This window comes from Nerophis lumbriciformis, linkage group LG01 (assembly GCF_033978685.3).
Source record: "Nerophis lumbriciformis linkage group LG01, RoL_Nlum_v2.1, whole genome shotgun sequence".
Taxonomy (NCBI): domain Eukaryota; kingdom Metazoa; phylum Chordata; class Actinopteri; order Syngnathiformes; family Syngnathidae; genus Nerophis; species Nerophis lumbriciformis.
In genome coordinates, this window is record NC_084548.2 from 16,334,936 (window position 1) to 16,355,000 (window position 20,065).

General features: G+C 39.3%; 1 protein-coding gene across 1 annotated transcript in view; it reads left to right on the forward strand.

Annotated features, from left to right (window-relative positions):
- Positions 1 to 2,612: 2,612 nt before the first annotated feature.
- Positions 2,613 to 20,065, forward strand: part of LOC133616687 (large neutral amino acids transporter small subunit 1-like) — a 19,581-nt gene continuing 2,128 nt past the window's right edge. The window contains exons 1-11 of the mRNA XM_061976243.1: positions 2,613 to 2,783; positions 3,475 to 3,987; positions 4,059 to 4,184; positions 6,920 to 7,025; positions 9,612 to 9,656; positions 11,492 to 11,615; positions 11,696 to 11,799; positions 12,002 to 12,098; positions 12,352 to 12,501; positions 17,312 to 17,486; positions 17,681 to 20,065. The exon at positions 17,681 to 20,065 is cut by the window's right edge and continues 2,128 nt beyond it. Of these exons, the coding sequence (XP_061832227.1) occupies positions 2,720 to 2,783; positions 3,475 to 3,987; positions 4,059 to 4,184; positions 6,920 to 7,025; positions 9,612 to 9,656; positions 11,492 to 11,615; positions 11,696 to 11,799; positions 12,002 to 12,098; positions 12,352 to 12,501; positions 17,312 to 17,486; positions 17,681 to 17,736 (1,560 nt within the window). The 5' untranslated portion in view covers positions 2,613 to 2,719 and the 3' untranslated portion in view covers positions 17,737 to 20,065. The remainder of the gene's footprint in view (positions 2,784 to 3,474; positions 3,988 to 4,058; positions 4,185 to 6,919; positions 7,026 to 9,611; positions 9,657 to 11,491; positions 11,616 to 11,695; positions 11,800 to 12,001; positions 12,099 to 12,351; positions 12,502 to 17,311; positions 17,487 to 17,680) is intronic.

A 20,065-nucleotide genomic window follows, 5' to 3' on the forward strand; every position in this document is an offset into this window, starting at 1 on the left:
TCTCAGACCTTCCCCGAGGTGATTGGATGAGTGACGAGCACTCTGCACGTGACCTCTACAATGAGCTTCCTCCCACGGAAGCGATACCACGGTTCATGTCGTTATATTTCGAGCCTGTCTGGCCAGTCGTTTTTGTAACGGTGTTTAAATGTTCACATTCATAACATGATCCAGCTAACACATACTAATAAATATGTTGCTATTTCATCCAAGACACGAACCACCTTTATTTGTTTCGACCCTTTTTCATGCAAAGCAATGCTGTGGAACGAAGGACACAAAGCATGCTGGGAAACTCAATGTTTCACTGTTGCGCGTTAGCTAAGGTTACTTTATTAGTACCCGAAGGTAAACTTGTTCGGCTAATCGTCGGATACATCCAGCTAATATCGAAAGATTTAAAGGTGAGTTTGAACTAAAATACAGTGCTACCATAACACACTAAACATTATGTTTTGTACAGTTATACATGATATTGAATGGTAAATTAAGTTTTAAATATTTTTCTTCCTTCATGTTAACAATAATGGTATTGTCGTTTCAGTTAGTTAAGTGAACATTTATCTTAAATTATAAACCACCATCATTGAAGACCAAATTTCAGTCTGTGTTTTTGTACAGGTGTAGTACTTCTGCTAACACATTGAATTGCTCTGTATTAAGTATAAACTACATTGAAACTGAAGATCTTTTTAATTTCTTGATGAACATCAACTGAAGCAGACATGGTGAGTTTTAACTAAAGTACAGTGCTACCATAACACACTAAACATTCCGTTTTGTACTGTTATACATGATATTAAATGTAAATGTTGTATTAAGTTTATAATATTTTTGTCCCTTGACGTTAACAATTGTGTTATTGCTTCCGAGTGCAACAACAATAACACCGGAAATGTGTCCCGTCAAAACTTGCCCAACCGGAACTCTCTAACCGTAACTAACTGTTATACATGATATTAAATGTAAATGTTGTATTAAGTTTATAATATTTTTGTCCCTTGACGTTAACAATTGTGTTATTGCTTCCGAGTGCAACAACAATAACACCGGAAATGTGTCCCGTCAAAACTTGCCCAACCGGAACTCTCTAACCGTAACTAAAGTTCCATGGGTGAATTATGTAAGCCCACTATAACACAGTACTTGTGCTAACACATTGAACTACTCTGTATTAAGTATAAAATACATTGAATCTGAATTTTCTTGGCTAACATCAACTGAAGCAGACAAGGTGAGTTTTAACTAAAGTACAGTGCTATCATAACACACTAAATATTATGTTTTGTACTGTTATACATGATATTGAATGGTAAATGTTGTATTAAGTTTTCAATATTTTTGTTCCTTGATGTTAATAATAATGGTATTGTCGTTTAAGTTAGTTAAATGAACATTTATCTTAAATTATAAACCACCATGCTCATTGAAGACCAAATTTCAGTCTGTGTTTTTGTACAGGTGTAGTACTTCTGCTAACACATTGAACTGCTCTGTATTAAGTATAAAATACATTGAATCTGAAGATCTTTTTATTTTCTTGGCTAACATCAACTGAAGCAGACATGGTGAGTTTTAACTAAAATACAGTGCTACCATAACACACTAAACATTCCGTTTTGTACTGTTATTCATGATATTGAATGTAAATGTTGTATTAAGTTTTAAATATTTTTGTCCCTTGACGTTAACAATTGTGTTATTGCTTCCGAGTGCAGCAACAATAACACCGGAAATGTGTCCCGTCAAAACTTGCCCAACCGGAACTCTCTAACCGTAACTAAAGTCCATGGGTGAATTATGTAAGCCCACTATAACACAGTACTTGTGCTAACACATTGAACTGCTCTGTATTAAGTATAAAATACATTGAATCTGAATTATCTTGGCTAACATCAACTGAAGCAGACAAGGTGAGTTTTAACTAAAGTACCATAACACACTAAACATTCTGTTTTGTACTGTTATACATGATATTGAATGTAAATGTTGTATTAAGTTTTCAATATTTTTGTCCCTTGACGTTAACAATGATGTTATTGTTGTTTAAGTTAGTTAAGTGAACATGTTATCTCAAATTATAAACCATCATGCTCATTGAAGACCCAATTTCAGTCTGTGTTTTTGTACAGGTCTAGTGGGTATCCATTTCACCGCCTTCCAGCATGGCATCATGGCGGAAGAACCACATCACTACACTACACGTGCCGCAGGAGAGCGCTGTTGCCATGCAACATCCCCCCTTTCACGCACAGGAGCAGACTGTCTGGATTAGCCAGAAGTACACAACAAGATTAGAGCGTCACATTGTGGCCCCTTCTAAACACTGGCTGCCAGTAACCACGGTCCACCCTCCCCCTCCACCCTGAGTTATGTCATCATGGAGCAGCAGGAGTGGGCGTAGACCCCCACAGCATCACAAAGGTGGAGCTTCTACCTTTCTGTGTATGCTGTAAGGACGGAGGCGAGGGAGGGGAGAGGCAGACAGGATCAGGGTCAGATGGAGTCTCATTAGTTAGCAAGTGTGTGTGTGTGTGTGTGTGTGTGTGTGTGTGTATATGAGTGAGGGAGAGCAAATCACGGGAGGGAGGGAGGGATAAAGCGCGGCGTGTGTGTGTGTCAGAGGGAATTTAGTCACAGGAGGAGGAAGGGGACATAGAGGCAGGGCGTAAAGAAGGGGGGAAATACAAGACAAGGGGACACAGGTTAGGAGGAAAAGATGGCTGAGCCCGAACTGAAATTACGTAGCAGCCGGGAGAGCATCGCCAAGGAGAAGAAGGCGGGTAAGTGCAGTATACCACACTTCACTACAACACACACTTCTGGTGTTAGCACATGGAGCAGAGCGGCACTGTTCCACCATGTGGTCTGATGCAATGTTGCATTACACAAAGGAAAAGCCTCAGGGTACGTGTGCACATTTGAGGTGTGTTTCAACCAATGGTCTGCAAACATGCGTTTCATTTGCATTCATCTGTTGCCTGCTCCGCACCTGCTCCAATGTCTAAGGAGAAAGGATGTGAGCGTTTTGATAATGTGATTGAACGTCGGGCTGTTGAGTTGACCTGGGGAGATAGCGTTGGCTATTATCCTCGATTGAGATGCTGTTAGACAGGTTCTAACTGCTAATGAAATGCACCTTGGGCCAATGAAAAAGAACACATACCAGCGGGATTTATGAATACACTGTAGTGCATGAGGACAGGAGCTTACTGTTTTAATTCATTCAGATTTTGTTTCAAATTATCAATGGAGCAGTACCTCCACATCTGTGGCTTCCTAGTGCAACAACAATAACACAGGAAATGTGTCCTGTCAAAACCCGTCCAACTGGAATTCTCTAACTAAAGTTCCGTGGGTGAATGTTGTAAACCCACTACAACACAGTATTTTTGCTAACACATTGAACTGCTCTGTAGTAAGTATAAAATACATTGAATCTGAAGATCTTTTTATTTTCTTGACTAACATCAGCTGAAGCAGACATGGACCAAGATGGTGAGATCCTTCCATCCCCAACCACTCCACTCGCCACCCCATCAAGCCCCACAGATCCCCCCGCTGACAAGAGCCAGAAGATCGAACTCAAGCGCAGCATCACCCTCTTCAACGGCGTGGCCATGATCATAGGCACCATCATCGGCTCGGGCATCTTCGTCACGCCGACAGGCGTGGTGAAAGAGACGGGCTCGGCCGGCCTTTCTTTGATCGTGTGGTCCGTGTGCGGCGTGATCTCCACCATGGGGGCGCTTTGCTACGCCGAACTGGGCACCACCATCACCAAGTCCGGGGGGGACTACACATACATCCTGGAGATCTACGGCGAGCTGGCAGCCTTCCTCAAACTGTGGGTGGAGATGCTCATCATCCGGCCGTCGTCGCAGTACGTTGTGTCGCTGGTGTTCGCCACGTACCTCCTGAAACCGATCTACCCCAACTGCAGTGTGCCCGACAGTGCCGCCAAGCTCATCGCCTGCCTCTGCCTCAGTGAGTAGCAACAAACGCCATCATGACCACGGTTCAGCGTTTGATGGCTCTTTGTGTTTGATCTCCCGCAGCTTGCCTTACCTTTGTCAACTGTATCAGCGTGAGGGCCGCCACCAAGGTCCAAGATTTGTTCACGGCCTCCAAGTTGCTCGCCCTGGTCATCATCATCCTCTTTGGCTTCATAGAGATCTTTACAGGTAAGTCTTAGAACTTTCAACCAGCCTTCTGTTTACCTTTAGAGCAGAACACAAAACTTTCCGAGGTCTCTGATGTTCTGACGTATTAACAATTTGTTGCCTTACTAACCATGGGAACAATCATTGAGGAAGAATTTCTGCTCACTAGAGAATACATTCACATTTTTGCTATCAAATGCTAGTGTCAACATCAACAAGGAAGATGCATTCTTTTGTCTCTTAATGATGGTCATCACTAACGAGTAGAGGACTTGCTTTCAGGTTGTTTGCAAAGTGGCCAAGTGTGAACACTTGTGTGTCTGCTTCCACGAGCGAGTGTGCACTCATGCGTGTGTTTGTGTATGCTTCTGTACACAAGTGTCAATGCTGCTGAAATACAGAGCAGAAATTACAAAATGCAACAATTATTCTACCTATTAATCCTGTCAGATTTAAAATGTATGATCTTAAAGGGGAACTGCGCTTTTTTTAAATTTTATTTTGTATATCATTCACAATCATTTTGTAAGACAAGCATACATATGTTTTTCTGTTTTGTATGCATTCTAACTAGTAAATAAATGCGAGGAGTGGCTCTATTTTGCCTATAAGGCGCTTAAAAACATCCAAACACCTCGATCAAGGTTTTATATACACATTTGTACATATGTAATGCAGTAACAAGCATATTCTTAATAACATGTACTATTTACATATTTTGGTCATTAATTTTACAAACACATCACTGATTACTACTCACTGCAAACTTAATGGGAAACAACAAACATAATAAAACATCACTTACTGTACAATATCTGCTCTCGCTGGGATGCCGACTGTTACGATGTTGATATATTCCAGTTTCGATGAAGAATCACTCATAATCGTCGCAAAGAAAAATGCGGGGTGGAACCATGTGTCTTTTTCGGTCTGTTTCGCCATTTCGGGGTTTAAATTGGCTGTTACAGTTGACCAACTTCTCGAATTACGTCCTCATCCTTTTACTATCCAGGTGCGATACATGATTTATAATCTAGAATAAACTTTCATGAGCTCCGAGGCCAGGAAGCAGCTCACCAGCCGACGATGTCAATACAGCAGCATCAGGAAGTTAGCTCTCTGTTACAATGCACCGCTAAAAATAGGTTCTTAAAACAGCAGTAAGTAACTTGTCAACCTTCACAAAATATTTTCATAACTTTTGGGGTGATACATGGACTTACAACTAGTTGAATGACACCTCTGTCATGGCCGTAGGGGTTCTGTATTGCTTTTGCTGGCTCTTAGCGACCATGAGGAGGGTAGTAGCAACCCTGACACCCTGCCACACAAAAAACTACCAATGTGCTGACTTGCTTTACGGCATACGACAGTCCCCCCTTTTCCCTTTCGTTGCAAAGACGGAAGTGATGCGAATTACTGCTATCATGGCCAAAGTTGCAAAACAACACAAAAAAACGAAAAGTTTTGTCTGAGGAGACAAAAGAAAAAGAAAAAGGGATGGACACTGGCCGGGCTTTCACTCGCTGGCGTGAGCTCATAAACATGATTAAGGATTTCAAACCGATGTTGCCTTGGCTCTGTTTCTGCTTTACTATTAAGTACATTTCGATGCTCAAATCAAAATGATAATGTTAGCTATAAGAAATGTGCGTGATAGCAATAAATAGCCACCAGCTTGATAGTTCGCAGTTCTACACTGACACGACCAGCCACGCAACAAACTCAAAAGTAATGTATAGAGAAAAAACAATGCTATGACTGCAAACCGCAAATACAAAGTTTGAGTAAAATGTGTCATTGTGGTATTGCTGTGTCAGTTTGTGAGTGCGTGACAGTAGTTTCTGACGATTTACGACGCTATGCGCTGGTTCTCAATGGAAATGGTCTCTTCCTTCAGGCAAACACTACCGCTTCGGTCCACTGGCGCCGCCAAAATCAACCAAAATTACAAGTTCTTCTAAGTGGGGCTTTAATGTTAGCGCTTGTAATAACAATATCACTAATACCTGGTTGATATTCAGGTCCAAAATGTAAATTAAGTATTGTTAGCCGTTTTTGGATGTCTTTTTAGAGGGCTTTTTAGGATGCAAAAAAAATAAATATTTTCTTACATAAAAAATGTGAATTGTAGGCAAAATTCTGTTACATGGAATCAAGTATGTGTGGAATTAAAGCAAATCAATCAATTCTTGTTTAAAAATAATCAAAACATATAGTTACATAATTAAAAATGCTGCTTATGATGCTTCATTAGCATTGAAAGAACAAAGAGCAAGTCTTAAATAATATTTTTGCGTTATATAATAATCTTTAAAACCAAAACCCTCTGAATAAAACCTACCATATTCCACACGTTAAACCATATTTTAGTCGTAGAATATTATCATTTAAAAATTGTCCACTGAAGCCCCAGCCGCACAACAATATACTGCACAGCACGAGGCACACACAGTATGGCGGCCGTCTGCGCCACGCTACATCTGCTCCTTGCTCGCCCTCATTTGCAAGGCCACACCCACAATCATTGTGCGAGGCGCTGTGTTGCCATGACGATGAGGCTGCAAAAGCTTGCCGGCTGCTGTCGCACACTGTGGCCCTTTTAGAGAGCTGAAGCGCAAAACGACAGGAGTGTGAGCAAATGCACGTGTGGTGTGTAGTCTCCCTCATTATGAGGAAGAAGACCTATGTTTCACAATAAATTCCAATAAATATGAGTACAGCACAATAATCGTGTATTTTGTGTGTGTGTGCAGGTGATGTGCCTTACTTGCAGCCAGAAAATGCATTTGAAGGCAGCAAATTTGGTGTGGACAATATTGTCTTGGCTCTGTACAGTGGTTTATTTGCTTTTGGAGGCTGGTAAGTCATTTGTGACCTAATTACTGATTAGAAATGGAAACAATTCTTTCAAAGTGATTTTAATTTCTGCCCTGAATGGAAACATTAGGTACGTCTGAACTAATGCATTAATAATTGTGGCTTTGCAAAGATGAATAACACAGCTTGATGTCGATTCACACAATCAGAGAGGTATTCATTTAGCAACAATGTTAATTTGTAGCTGTGTAGAACTGTACTGCATTATACTAAGTGTTTTTTCTCTTTCGTATTTTCTGGACTACACAGCGCACCCACTAAATTTTAGAAGAAAAACACAATTTTCCATGTATTAACCGCACAGGCCTATAAGCCGCAGATAAGTATGTTGTGAAATTAGTTATTTACACAGAAAGATTTTGTAAATGATTATTTACATACCTTAATTGTTTCTAAACAGTGTCTGTAACACAGCAGTAAAACGGCTGATCAAACAAAACAGAAGTCATCGTTATGGACCCACTAGATGCTGAAGACATTTTGGTGAATTTATGAAACTGAAACAATACAAAAAGAATGCCATTGTAAGTTAATAGTACTAACAAAGTCACTCGTAAATGTGTTAGCATATTAGCTGATGCTAACAAGGCTAGCTTCATTACATTACGATAGCATGTACAAATATGCAAGCTCGTTCTCTATCTACACCCACATCCAGCAGTTTGGCTTTGTTATTGAAGCACGTGATGGTTTTTATGCCCTTCCACACATCCCAAGTGTTATTCTGCTGCAGTTTGGCCTCCAGCTTCCTTCTGTGGGCATTTTTCCCTTCTGGCAGCTGAACTTTAAGCTGCCACTGTATCCTCCTCAAATCGTCCCTATCACCAGATCTGAAGGTAAGCTTCTTTTTCTTCAGCAGCACCTTTAGCTGGCTGGTGATCCAGGGCTTTTTATTTGGGTAATGGTGGACAGTTTTTGTAGGGATGATGGAGTCCTCAGAGAAATTAATGTAGTCTGTGATGCTATCAATGTCTGTCCCGTGAGGCTTACAGAGCACGTCCAAGTCTGTGGTCTCAAAACAGTCCTGCAGGGCGAGACATGCTTCCTGGTTCCGCATCCGCACTGATTCTGTTGAGACAGGCTGCCTCCTCACAGCAGGAACATACAACATATAGCTACTTTAAATACTGACTATTCCTGAAATGTGGTGTACAAATACTACAAAAAAAACTATTGCACAGCCTGCAACATTTTGTGCGGTACACTTTTTTTTTTTTAATTAAAGCAATTATTTATTTGAATTAAGAAAATACTTCCAGTACAAGGCACACACACTACTGCAAACATATTGTATGTTAGTTCCAACTACGGATGTAAGGATAAACCGTGTTAATGATAACCGTGGTAAAACTTCGACAGTTAGTTTTACCGTTTAAAATCAAAATGATCAAAAAACCGTGACCACTGCATTTTGAAAAACTCACAAAAGGACTGGCGCCAGCTCACGAGCCTAAATGCTAACATGAAAACAAGAGACATTACCGTCGTTCCCTATTGAGATATGACATACCTCAATCTGAACGTATACAAACACTTTGTTGTATGAGCAACTAAGGTATTCAATTGCGCACATGAACCTACAAGAACAGAGTGATCATGCTATACTCCGAGGACTATGATTCTTACCCGGTAAGTGTTTTTACGGTGCGTTCAGGGGCCGCTGAACATAGTAGGACGCAACAACGCCCAGCAGACATAATAAATAAGAATGATAGGTTTCATTTAAATAATTCTTAAAGTTCTACAGTACAAATCAATAACAATAAAATCTTGGCTATTACAACAGATCAATTACTAAGACCAAAACACTATCAGTGAAGCATAAGAAACAGAAAACATGCAATATAGTGGATTTTCTAACTATGTCTGTATTTGTTTATTTAAAAAAAGATTTCAGTGTGGGTGTAAGTATTTCTTTATCACATTCAATATATAATAATAATAACCATGATCATTTTGACCACGATAACTATGATATGACATTTTTATGTCATTACAACCCAGGTTCCAACAGTACCAAGCCATCACAATAAAATGTGTGACTTTTCCCCTCTCTTTATTTAAAGTAGGGACAGACAGCACATATTACTGAACATATACTTATGCAACTAAGTCAGATTTTAGCCTCAAGCTAATTTCCGTCGGTAGTTCCCAGACAGGTTGGTGTACATATACATTTCAATAACAATAACCTGACAATAAAACAGAAAAAAAACAGGATCACAGACCACAGACTCATTCACATTCAGATTAATTTAAGGAGAGCTCAAAAGCCGGGAGGTAATTTCATTGAAAAAAAATCATCAACATGTTATTGCAATAAGAGTAAAATTTGTATCGCAACCGCAGGCCAAACTGATATCGTTTCGATCCTTTATTACTACTATCAGTACTATGCAGTGCCCTTGTACAACACTGCAAACAGTAATTCACAAATTGTTAAGTTAGTACCTCTCTAACTGTGTCAACCAAAACTGGAGAGTTAACTATTGTGTTGTTGTTTAAACCAATGCCTTCCTGTATACTTGAAACTTCATGGTACATTGTTGTCTTTTTGTTTTTTTTTAGGAATTACCTGAATTACGTTACAGAGGAGATGATCAATCCAGAGAGGTGACTTAAATGTGGTGGAGGTTGTTTTAAAACGGGGTTCTCCTGTTAGTATTTTCCAAAAGCATGACTCTGCTCATGGATGACTAAGAAAGAGCATGTTTGTTATTTGTCAATTGCATGGAGATGCAGAATGCCAAAATTAGCAGAAACAAAAAAAAAAGCCTTACAAAAACTGCACATTCAACAAGTTTAGATGCATTCATTGGACATGAATAATGACATATTTGATGTTTAATTAGCATCTCTAAAGGGAAATTCTGATTTTTACTTTGCAATATACAGTGGAATTACCAAAGTCAAAGCCAAATGTCGTACAATTTGCAGTTCAACCAAAATGTTCCTCAAAAGTCAACAAAACTTGGAGTTTAGCAAATGTGAGGCCTCGGTTCAATAAGTAATTAAGGCAGGGGTTCTTAGCCTTTCTCACCTGGGGGTTCAACTTTTCCACTATAGAGGGACCCGGGGCCCACTCGAATATCAACGCTGAATGTGTATTCTTACTTTTGATTTAATCATATTCAATAATTATATCTAACCTACTTACAGTTTAACAGGATGCATCTTGTCAAATGATATGAATAATGAATAAATATGTGTTAATTACAAGGATAATTATCAAGCCTTTGGTCATGTTGATTAGAAAAATAAATACTAATCAAATATACTGCAAAAGAATGGACCCATAAAAACTGATGAAAAACCCATACAGTAATAAATAAATTCTAACTAAATACATAATAAATAATATTTACAGTATGTTTCTTACATTAATCATAATTTCTTTATGACTTTAGCTCCAGACATCTTGTTTGTTTGATATTGATACTTGGTTGTAAAAGTGTATTGCAATTGAGTACCGCTGCAGTCCATATGGACTACAGCTGAGAAACAGATATTTTTTGGCGGCCCTAACCACTAATTTAAAGGAATTAATCCAAAAGTGTGTTTTAATTTGGCTCTCTGTCTTTTTTGTGATGCTTCTATCAAAGGGGGCAGCAATGATGGCAAATAGGACAAATGTGATGATAAGCATTGAACATGAACTTGACTTATTAGGACAAAATATATTATTTATATTTCGCTACCGACATTGTTGGGTATAGGGAACGGTTTCTTTGATATAAGAACAAAATGGCCTCAGAGAACACATTTTGTTTGACCTATGAGTTTTTACTGTATTTTGTGTTGCATGCATTACATCACAGAAACAACAAGAAGCAAAACCGGGTTTTAAACCAAGACTACTTCCAGTCCGGTTTCTTCTATTCTGTCAGGAATTGGTGGTGACAAACCCCAAGATGCAGGGATGGCAGGCTTGGTGCAGGAAAACATGGTTTTAATGTCCAAAAAATGCAGGTAAAACACGAATCAGGAGGCAGGAAACAGGAAACAGGAACAGGAATCAGGAACCAGGGAATAGCTCACAGCATACAAGAAACAGGGAGAACTGGAGATAGCAAGCAGTCCACAGCCTAAAGCAAACAATACTCCAGCCCTGACTGGAGGGCAAGGCCGGATAAATAGCAGCCGACTGATTGACACCAGGTGTGGCCAGGTGCCAATCAGCCGCAGCTGAGGGGAAACAGCGTTAAGGGAAGCAAGCAGGAAACTGAACAAAAATAAGAGCGCTGACAGGAAATAAAACGCAAACAGAGGGAAAACTAAAACATAACCAAACTGTCAGTGACATGCCTGACAATATTCTATATTCTATATTATATTTTCTTATATTAATCAGATTTGTAACTTTATTGTCACGCGTGCATGATCACTGACAAATCGTTTGAAGTGGATCTGATTATATGTTGAATGAACACTGTCCTATCTCCGCCAAGGAACCTGCCCCTCTCAATCATCATCTCCATGCCCATCGTAACGGTTGTTTACGTTCTCACCAACCTGGCCTACTTCACAACCATTTCTCCCGAGGAGATGGTCAATTCTGAGGCTGTCGCCGTAGTGAGTTGCCATGCTCTAACATAAGATGTCCGACTGCGGTTATTTTTTATTCAGCTATGTGATCTGTGGCTGATTTGCAGAGTTTTGGGGAGTACCATCTCGGTGTGATGTCTTGGCTAATTCCAGTGTTCGTGGGGCTGTCTTGCTTTGGAGCTGTCAATGGGTCCTTGTTCACCTCGGCACGGTAAAGTAATACACTAGTTTTATAAGTTATTATTATTGTTACAAAGGGTGAAATTTGAGATGCAAACCAGCAAATGCGACAGAAAGTGTCATGTGATGTGTGATCAAATGCAGAATTTGAGTTTGTTATTGTTGGCCAGCGTGACCAAGGCCAAGTGGATCATGACAACAAAAAAAAAATACATCTGCACCTCCTGTTCCAGTTTGTTCTACGCTGGAGCTCGCGAGGGTCAACTTCCCGCTGCTCTGGGATTGGTCCACACTGACCTTTTCACACCGGTGCCGTCCCTCATCTTCACAGTAAGAAGACATTTGCAACGCTGCTTCTTTGTTGTTCTTAAAGTAATACTATTCATGACCAGGGATTTGCAGGGTGAAAAGGTCGAGGCAGTGCAAATAGTTACATTTAATACAATCTTGTTGATATAACAACCAAGTCATAAATCTCTTGAATTATTAGCTTCTGAGCATCCATATGTCTGATGAAATAATGCACATGATAATTGTCATTTCCACCATGGCAAAAACTGTACATTCTTTTTATTCCCCCCAGTGTCTGCTGTCTATGATGTACGCCATCTCTCAGGACATCTTCTCTGTCATCAACCTGTTCAGTTTCTTCACTTGGCTCTGTGTCGGCATGGCAATCGCTGGGATGCTGTGGCTACGTTTCAAACAACCCAACCGCCGAAGGCCAATAAAGGTACGTTGGTTGGATCCGAGAGCGCCATGTCGAGTGGTCTACGTTGCTAAACTTCAAACACTTTTATTTTTTTCGTTGAAGCACCTTTGATATTTTTATGACTCCAAACATTGTTATATTGGTTGAACATGTGTACGGAGAGGATTGATGTTGGTACGCTCGCTCTTTCTCTGCCATTATGTGCCATCTTTCATCTTTTGCTTTGAGACAAATGACCTCTCAGCCTCTGCTTAATGGAATTAACTAGTTGTCTCTGTGTGCTCTCTCCGTGTGAGTAAACTGTTCAAGTCAAGTCAGTTCTAAGCATAATGTATGACGTGGGGAAAGTTTTTATTAAGTAGTAGTGGAGATCAACAGAATTTATTGGATTTAGATAGGCTCCAGCACCCCCCGCGACCCCGAAAGACACAAGCGCTAGAAAATGGATGGATGGATGGACATATTTAAACAGCCACTATTGGCCACGCGGAAATTAATAGGTGAAAATATTTGTGCCCAAATGTAATTTTACTGCAATTTGAGCAGAAGGCGGAGAAAGGTCAGGGAGAGTTGGCAGGTACAGGAAGTCAGACCTCAACAGCAATATGAAAATTTATAGGAGTACCATTTTTCCGGACAATAGGAGGGTTGCATATGACATCACATCCGTTTTTTTTAATTCACATGATGGTCAAGCAGCTTGAGAGTAGCATTAAAACAAGTATGAGTGAGTGTAAAGTTTGAGCAGAAAATGCCGTATTGCTGTTCTTTTCTTGGGTGTTCTAGTCTTTCAAATAGAGGGATAGGAAATAGTATTCAAAGAGTCCCGAAAGAAGTGTCTCATAAAGTTAATGAAGTCAGGGAAAATAAAAGTGTGTCAAAGGAAATGTCTCTTAAAAATGTCACTTTCATCATCTTGTGGAATACAATCGGCCCGCTTGTGTCTGCAGCGATCACTTTGTAAAATGTTTGTTTGAACATTTGATTTGTTTGAGAAACTTTCTGTGATGCAATCGAGTTATGTAGTGTTTGATAGCAGAACTAAAAGTAAGAAAAGGACAAGAGATCACATTAGTTTGTGTTCTTTTGTGGTTGCTATGTCTAAATATAACTACGAAGACCTGCTTGTGCAAATAAACTAACGTCATTTTAAGTTCTTGTAATAAATATTGTGATTGTTGGTCCTTCCTCGGTTTTCATAACAGAAACTAATAGCTTAGTTGTTGTTGTGCAGTAAAGCCAAATGCTTTATTCGAGACGGATGACCACATTATAGCGTCTTTGGTGATATTTAGTTAGCATCAAGAAAATATCCTTAATAAACTAGATGATTAAATATCTCGTAGGCTCAACAGCATATACTGACGATTGATATCGCTAGCAAAGATTAATTCAACAGCCAAATAATGAGACAAAATATGAACTTCACATCAAAAAAACAACTGCAGACATGAATTGTAGATGCGACTAATATTTGTAGCAGGAAATCAACTGCAAACAAACGTATCCTTTTTCTCATCAGCGTCATGATCACAGCAGCACGGCACTCTGTTATGTCAATCAAATACGTTACTTAGCGATGCACGAATAAATCCAACTTTGTCTTTCACGAATTAATGTTTAATTAGTGGACCCCTCAGATATAAAGACATGATGTGCCTCTTATCTTCTCTCAATTCCATAAGTGTCAAGTGAAGTGAGATAGCAGTAACCTATTGGTGATGATAAATGGTTTAAATCTTTAAAAACATATACTTTTTTTAAGAGTGTAAGAATCCACTCCATCCCATTTAAAATATTTTTTTTCATGATTGCTTTTATATTTGCCTCTAAGCCTTTCAAAATACAGTAGCCTAATGGGACTTAGACCATCGCCTGAAACCCAGAAATGCCCGGATGTGCCCCTAGGTCACGTGATTGCAACCCACCTATAAGCCAATACTTTTTTCCCCCACGCTTTGAACCCTGCGGCTTATATAATAAGGGTGCAGCTAATTTATGGATTTTTCTTTGCTAACGGCCATAAAGTTTTGTATTCAACAAATAGTTGTCATACTACACCAACAGAGACACCGAAAATGTGTGGTATTGTTTGTGCTATGGTGCCATCTTTGGAACGAGTTTGCTCACTGCAGGCGCTGCGAGTTCAAAAATGTACTTCCTGTTTCGTTCCTTGAACCGGAAGTATTTGTCCATAGCGTTTCAGCTCGAAAGCATTCTTCATTCATCACTCCATGCAACATTTGTAAGTTTTATAATATAACTGAAACAATTTATACTTACTAAACCATCCCATGTGTGATGTCTGTAGGAGTGTTTTCATGCCTATTTGTACGAGCTATCCTAATGTAATTAAGCTGGCGTCGTTAGCATTAGCGAATATGCTAACACGTTTATGAGTGTTAGTATTATTAACTTACAACCGCATTCTTTTTGTATTGTTTAAGTTTCGTAAATTCACCAAACTCTCACGGTGGAGTTACTGAGTCTGTTTAGCTAATTGGAAAACTAGCTACCGCAGCTAGTGGGTCCATGACGATGACTTATGGTTTGTTTGCCCTGTGACAGGCACCGTTTGGAAACAATTAACGTACCGGTATGTAAATATACATTTACAAAAATATTTCGTACTGGTATATATCTGCAGCTTATAGTCTGGTGCGGCTAATATATGTAAACATGTTTATTTCTTCTAAAATTTGGGCGTGGCCTAAATACGGGTGCGCTCTATAGCCCAGAAAATACGGTTATTAGATAATTGACACATAATATATCTCTACTCTGTATAATTATAATATTAGGGCTGTGACAAATAACGAGTTTAACTCATGTGCTTAATCATAAAAAAGTTTTGCATTATCATGTATATACGCAGATTAATCAAGCAGTTTATTTTGACTTTACATGCTCCTATAGCATAATCGAGGATGGTTACCTGGAAGGCGGTACGTGTTATTACACAGTCATAGACTGGAACATTTATCATCCAAATACACCCTAACTTGACATTAGACAAAACTGTCACCAAGTTTTGAGCAAATAAACATAGTGCATTAAAGTAGCCTAAAACCTTAAAGAAAAATAAAAAATAAAATTGCATTCCTGTGCAAATATTGGGGTCATTTTTACGTTCATTTTAATCAAGCAAGCAGGTTAACCTGTGATTAATCATGATTAATCCAAATTTAAAAGTATGATTCATCTAATTAAAAAATTTATAATTTGACAGCACTATATAATACAAACGTATATTCAGGACCTGATCGACTTAAGGTGTCTGTGTTGTAGACAGCGCATGCACAACTGATGTACTAAGCTTGTGTGCAGAGAATTCCATGTCTTAAATGAGCAAAAAAGCAAAATAGCGAGGAGGGGATGCAAATTTAATCATTTAGCATTTATCAAGCCTGAAAGTGTTTACAGCTGCTGTTTTCGATTCTATATTTAGCACGCGTGGAAGGTACGGACATTGTGGCGAGAAGGAGGCGATCGGAGTAACGGCAGACGAGGGAGAGAGACAAATCTTTCTGAGTGTGTCGACATATTTGGACTGTCAGAAATAAAAAAAAATAGTGGACATGTTGTCTATCTGACTATCAATGCCATTTTTGAGCTGCTGGATGACTTAGAATTTTTTTTTTATATTTGAAAAACTTTTTGCAACACTGCATTTTCTTGCAAGTGGATCATTACAGCGCATCATCACAGTTAGTATTGGCGTCTCTCAAAGGGCACTTTCGGCGTGACAACATTTGGTTCCGTTGTCTTGATCACGCCAGAAAAGCGCTTCCAATAGCCCCAAAAAAGGTGGTGCAGATTATATTTGTGTGCTGCGTGTTCCACAACACAGCAACATACTGCATCAAATGATGCCATGGATGTGCTGTAAATGAGTGTCTCCATGGTTATACACACACATTCCTTATTTAAATAAGGTGGTCTGCACCATTTTTTCCACTTGTTATCAATTGTATTTGTATTGTTTGGATCTTAATAGTGTTTCCTCCAGAACCACAATAGATCGGTTTGTGGGTTTGCATTATTATCAAATGTCGCTTTTTTTTGTGTTTCTTTTTTTTCGTGTCTCACAAGTCTTTAAGTGCTTTTAAGTTAATTCAGTAAGAGACCCGGTGCTCGGTGAGAACAGCGATACATGCTTTCATGTTGACCTTTTTAAAAGTGTCCAATAACTCTAAATTTGCTAGACTTGTCACTAGCGTCTGAATTGTTTAATATATGTTGGCAAGACTGATGTCCTCCTCTCTACATCTTCTTATTCTATGTCAGACCAGGTGCTTAAAATGTGTGTTAAGAGGCAGCATTGAGCCCATCTTTTAAAAATGCTAATGTTTTTAATGCAATTATACATGTTACAAACATGTATAATATATGTACTGAATTAGCAATTTTCTTTTCAAGTATGTATTTTATTTTCAATGCAGGGCAGTTTTGATCTTTATTAATAGACTAGTCTCAGAATACTTAAGTGTTGTGTTTGCCTTCTTGTTTTTTTCTCCCAATTGTTTTCATTGGCCAATGGGGCGCTTATGACTGAGCCCTACCAAGTCTTCCTAGCAACCAGCGTTGCTGCTTCTTTTACAACTATTTAAAAAGTTGTGTTGTTTTTGCACATTACTAGCATGCTAGCAGTTGACTAACATTAGCAACAAGCATTTTGACTTCGGAACTGTTCGAATCGATTGAGAAATGTAAAAGTACTAACACTTTTTAATAGTTTAGTTAGTTTATCGGACTCACAACAGGCCTGACTAGGATGAAAAAATACATTGAGACACATTGACTCACTTAGCATTTCGTTACGTCTGTGCAGGTGTGTTTGTTCATCCCCGTGATTTTTGTTCTGGGCTGCATCTTCATGATCGCCGTGTCCTTTTGGGCGGCTCCCTTTGAGTGCCTGATCGGCTGCGGCATCATTCTCACGGGCATCCCCGCCTACCTGCTGGGCTACAAGTGGAAGAAACCGCATGTGGTCAATAAGATGCTCGGTGAGTGAAGACATTTCTGGAATTTGCTCGTATTTGTGCAGGTGTGAGCTGCGAGGCATCGATGACACTTTGTTATGAGATTTGTGCTCCGGACATCAGCTGGAGATCACACATGTGGAGATCACCTGTGGGCCCGACGCCTGCAGTCTGTTTTTGTTTGAGGGCGATGATAATAAAGAGTTGTCTCTCCGCAGAAATCTTCACCATGTTCTGCCAGAAGATCTTCCTGGCCGTCCCAGAGGAGAAATAGCAACAGGAGGAGTCTGAATAAGGCTGGACAGATATTTTTTGTTTACATCATTGTGTTATTTGGTCTTTTTTTTAAGGGGTCCAGGGGCGATGGTTTGCAATCTTGGGTCAAGGAGGGTTTATTACTGTATGCACTTGTGTACAAAGTGTGTAAGCTAACGTCTCTGTCACATTTTTGACAGTTTGTCATGAAGAACACGCTTGTTGCTTCATGTTTAGGTTTTACCGTGCACAGTTGTGTTCAGTGTATACTGCAAAAAGCTGCATACAAACGCACAACAATAGTGGCCTAAAATATAGGTTATTATGGCTCTGTTCACACTGAAGGGTACGACGTCCTTTTCTGATTATTTTCAATCCCATCTTTTGATATTGTTACAAAAGAAAAATGCGGTCTAAGATTGACGGATGTGTACAAAACATGACGGAAGTAAACACTGCTCCGATTTCTGTATGTCTCAGTCGTAGCTATACGGTAACTCGACGTGCATACGTGGTGGCCATCTTAGCAGGGGCCACATTCCCATTTAAAGCAATGTTTGGCTCGAAGTGGTGGTCAAGCAAGCGTCTGTTGTCAAAGCGTTCTGGGCGGCATTTTGCCTTTCTCAGAGAAAAATGCCCTATGCTCGTGTTGTTTTAGTCTGTTAGAACTTTTCAAATCGAGGAAAGGATAATACATTTCTTCAGAGTTCCTCGAGAGGTAATCAAGAAGGGCGAAAGATAGCAAGATTTCACGAATCGACGAGAAATGCACAAGTGTTGAGTGATCTCTGCGTTAAAGGTTTGTTTGTTTAATATTTCCAATGTATTAGGTTTTTTTTAAACACCTTTTTGCTACGAGTGTTTCGTAAAACACCAGCCGGGTGAGTCTAAATAAAAGAAAGCAAAAGGTGAGCAAAACTAAAAGAGTTAAGTAATCCAAAGAAGTTCATTAGGTCTTCAAAAAATGATGCAATTTGTTATTCTTCTAGCCAGATCTGTGTGTTTGTTTCCGTACCTGACGGTTTCAGCTAAAACTTGCTTTCCATCACGTGACAACCTCTGAGGAAGGCGAAACCGTCAGGTACGGAAAAAAAACTCACAGGTCTGGCTAAAAGAATAACAAATTGTAAAAGAGTTAAGCTTTTACCAAAGGCAGCAATCATAAATGAAGCTTTGAGCACATACACAACACTGAGATCTATAGTTATATTTTGATAAATACCAATTTCCTTGGCCCGGCCTTGCACAAAGAAGTTGTAGACCTCCGTGCTTTTCCAGGCTTTCATCTGTTTTGTCGTGTAGAATGATATCTGGAGCACCAGATAGTTCGACATGCCTGGGAATGCGACGGACGGATAATCCTTGAGATCACTCGACAAATCTTTGTTAATAAAGTATAGGGATCAATTCTATTGCATAGTTAAGATTTTTTGCTCGTATCTGCTTTTAGCGGGCCCCTTGCTTACTGGGATAGTTTGCACACTGTTGGTTTGGTTGACCACCACTTCGTTCACCGGACGTAAACAGGTAAGAAAAAGTCACTTGACTAAATACAAAGAATACAATGCGTTGTATACTGATATACTAATCAATCATAACTTGCTTTATTCCATTTTTATGCAATTTACTTTATTGTTATTGTAAAAATACACATTTTTTTGTAACCTATGAAACACTACTGCCAATGTAAACTCTACGGTGTATTTTTCAACCGTACCACCATTCTTGTTGTCTTGGTTTCGGTGCCGTCTAAAACAATGGAACATTTTGGCACTTAGCCCTTATGGGTGTGACCTGTCGACAGTAGTTCATATGGCCCAGAAAAGGGCCATATGAAAAGAAAAAAGGGGGCAGTTAATCATTTTGAAATGTGTTTTTGTTGAAAATGATGGAAAGCACCACTCAACTCAGCAACTGACGCTGTGGTCAAAGTTGGAATTGCCTCAAAACATATTTAAGATATTCAACACTCCACTGCCACCTGGCGGCTAAAGCAGATAAAGCACTCCCCCAATATTGTCATGTTTCATGTGTCAGGTAAACCGTGACGAATAGGCCCATATGAATGAACTTCCTGTATATGTATAGATTTAATCATATGACACGTTTATGTGACGGTTCTTGTGACCAAAATAATCACGGTTATTTCTATTATCACAGTATTGTTGAATCTGCTCAAAAGACACTGACATCTTTGAATCAAGTTTTATTAAAAAAACAAGATAAAATAGGCAACACACAAAGAAAATATACTTTCCTTGGTAGCGAAAATACTGTTTTTACTCCTGAGTGTTTTTTTTAATGAAAAAAGGCAAAACTGGTGTACCGGTAGTTTGAAAAAGACAAAT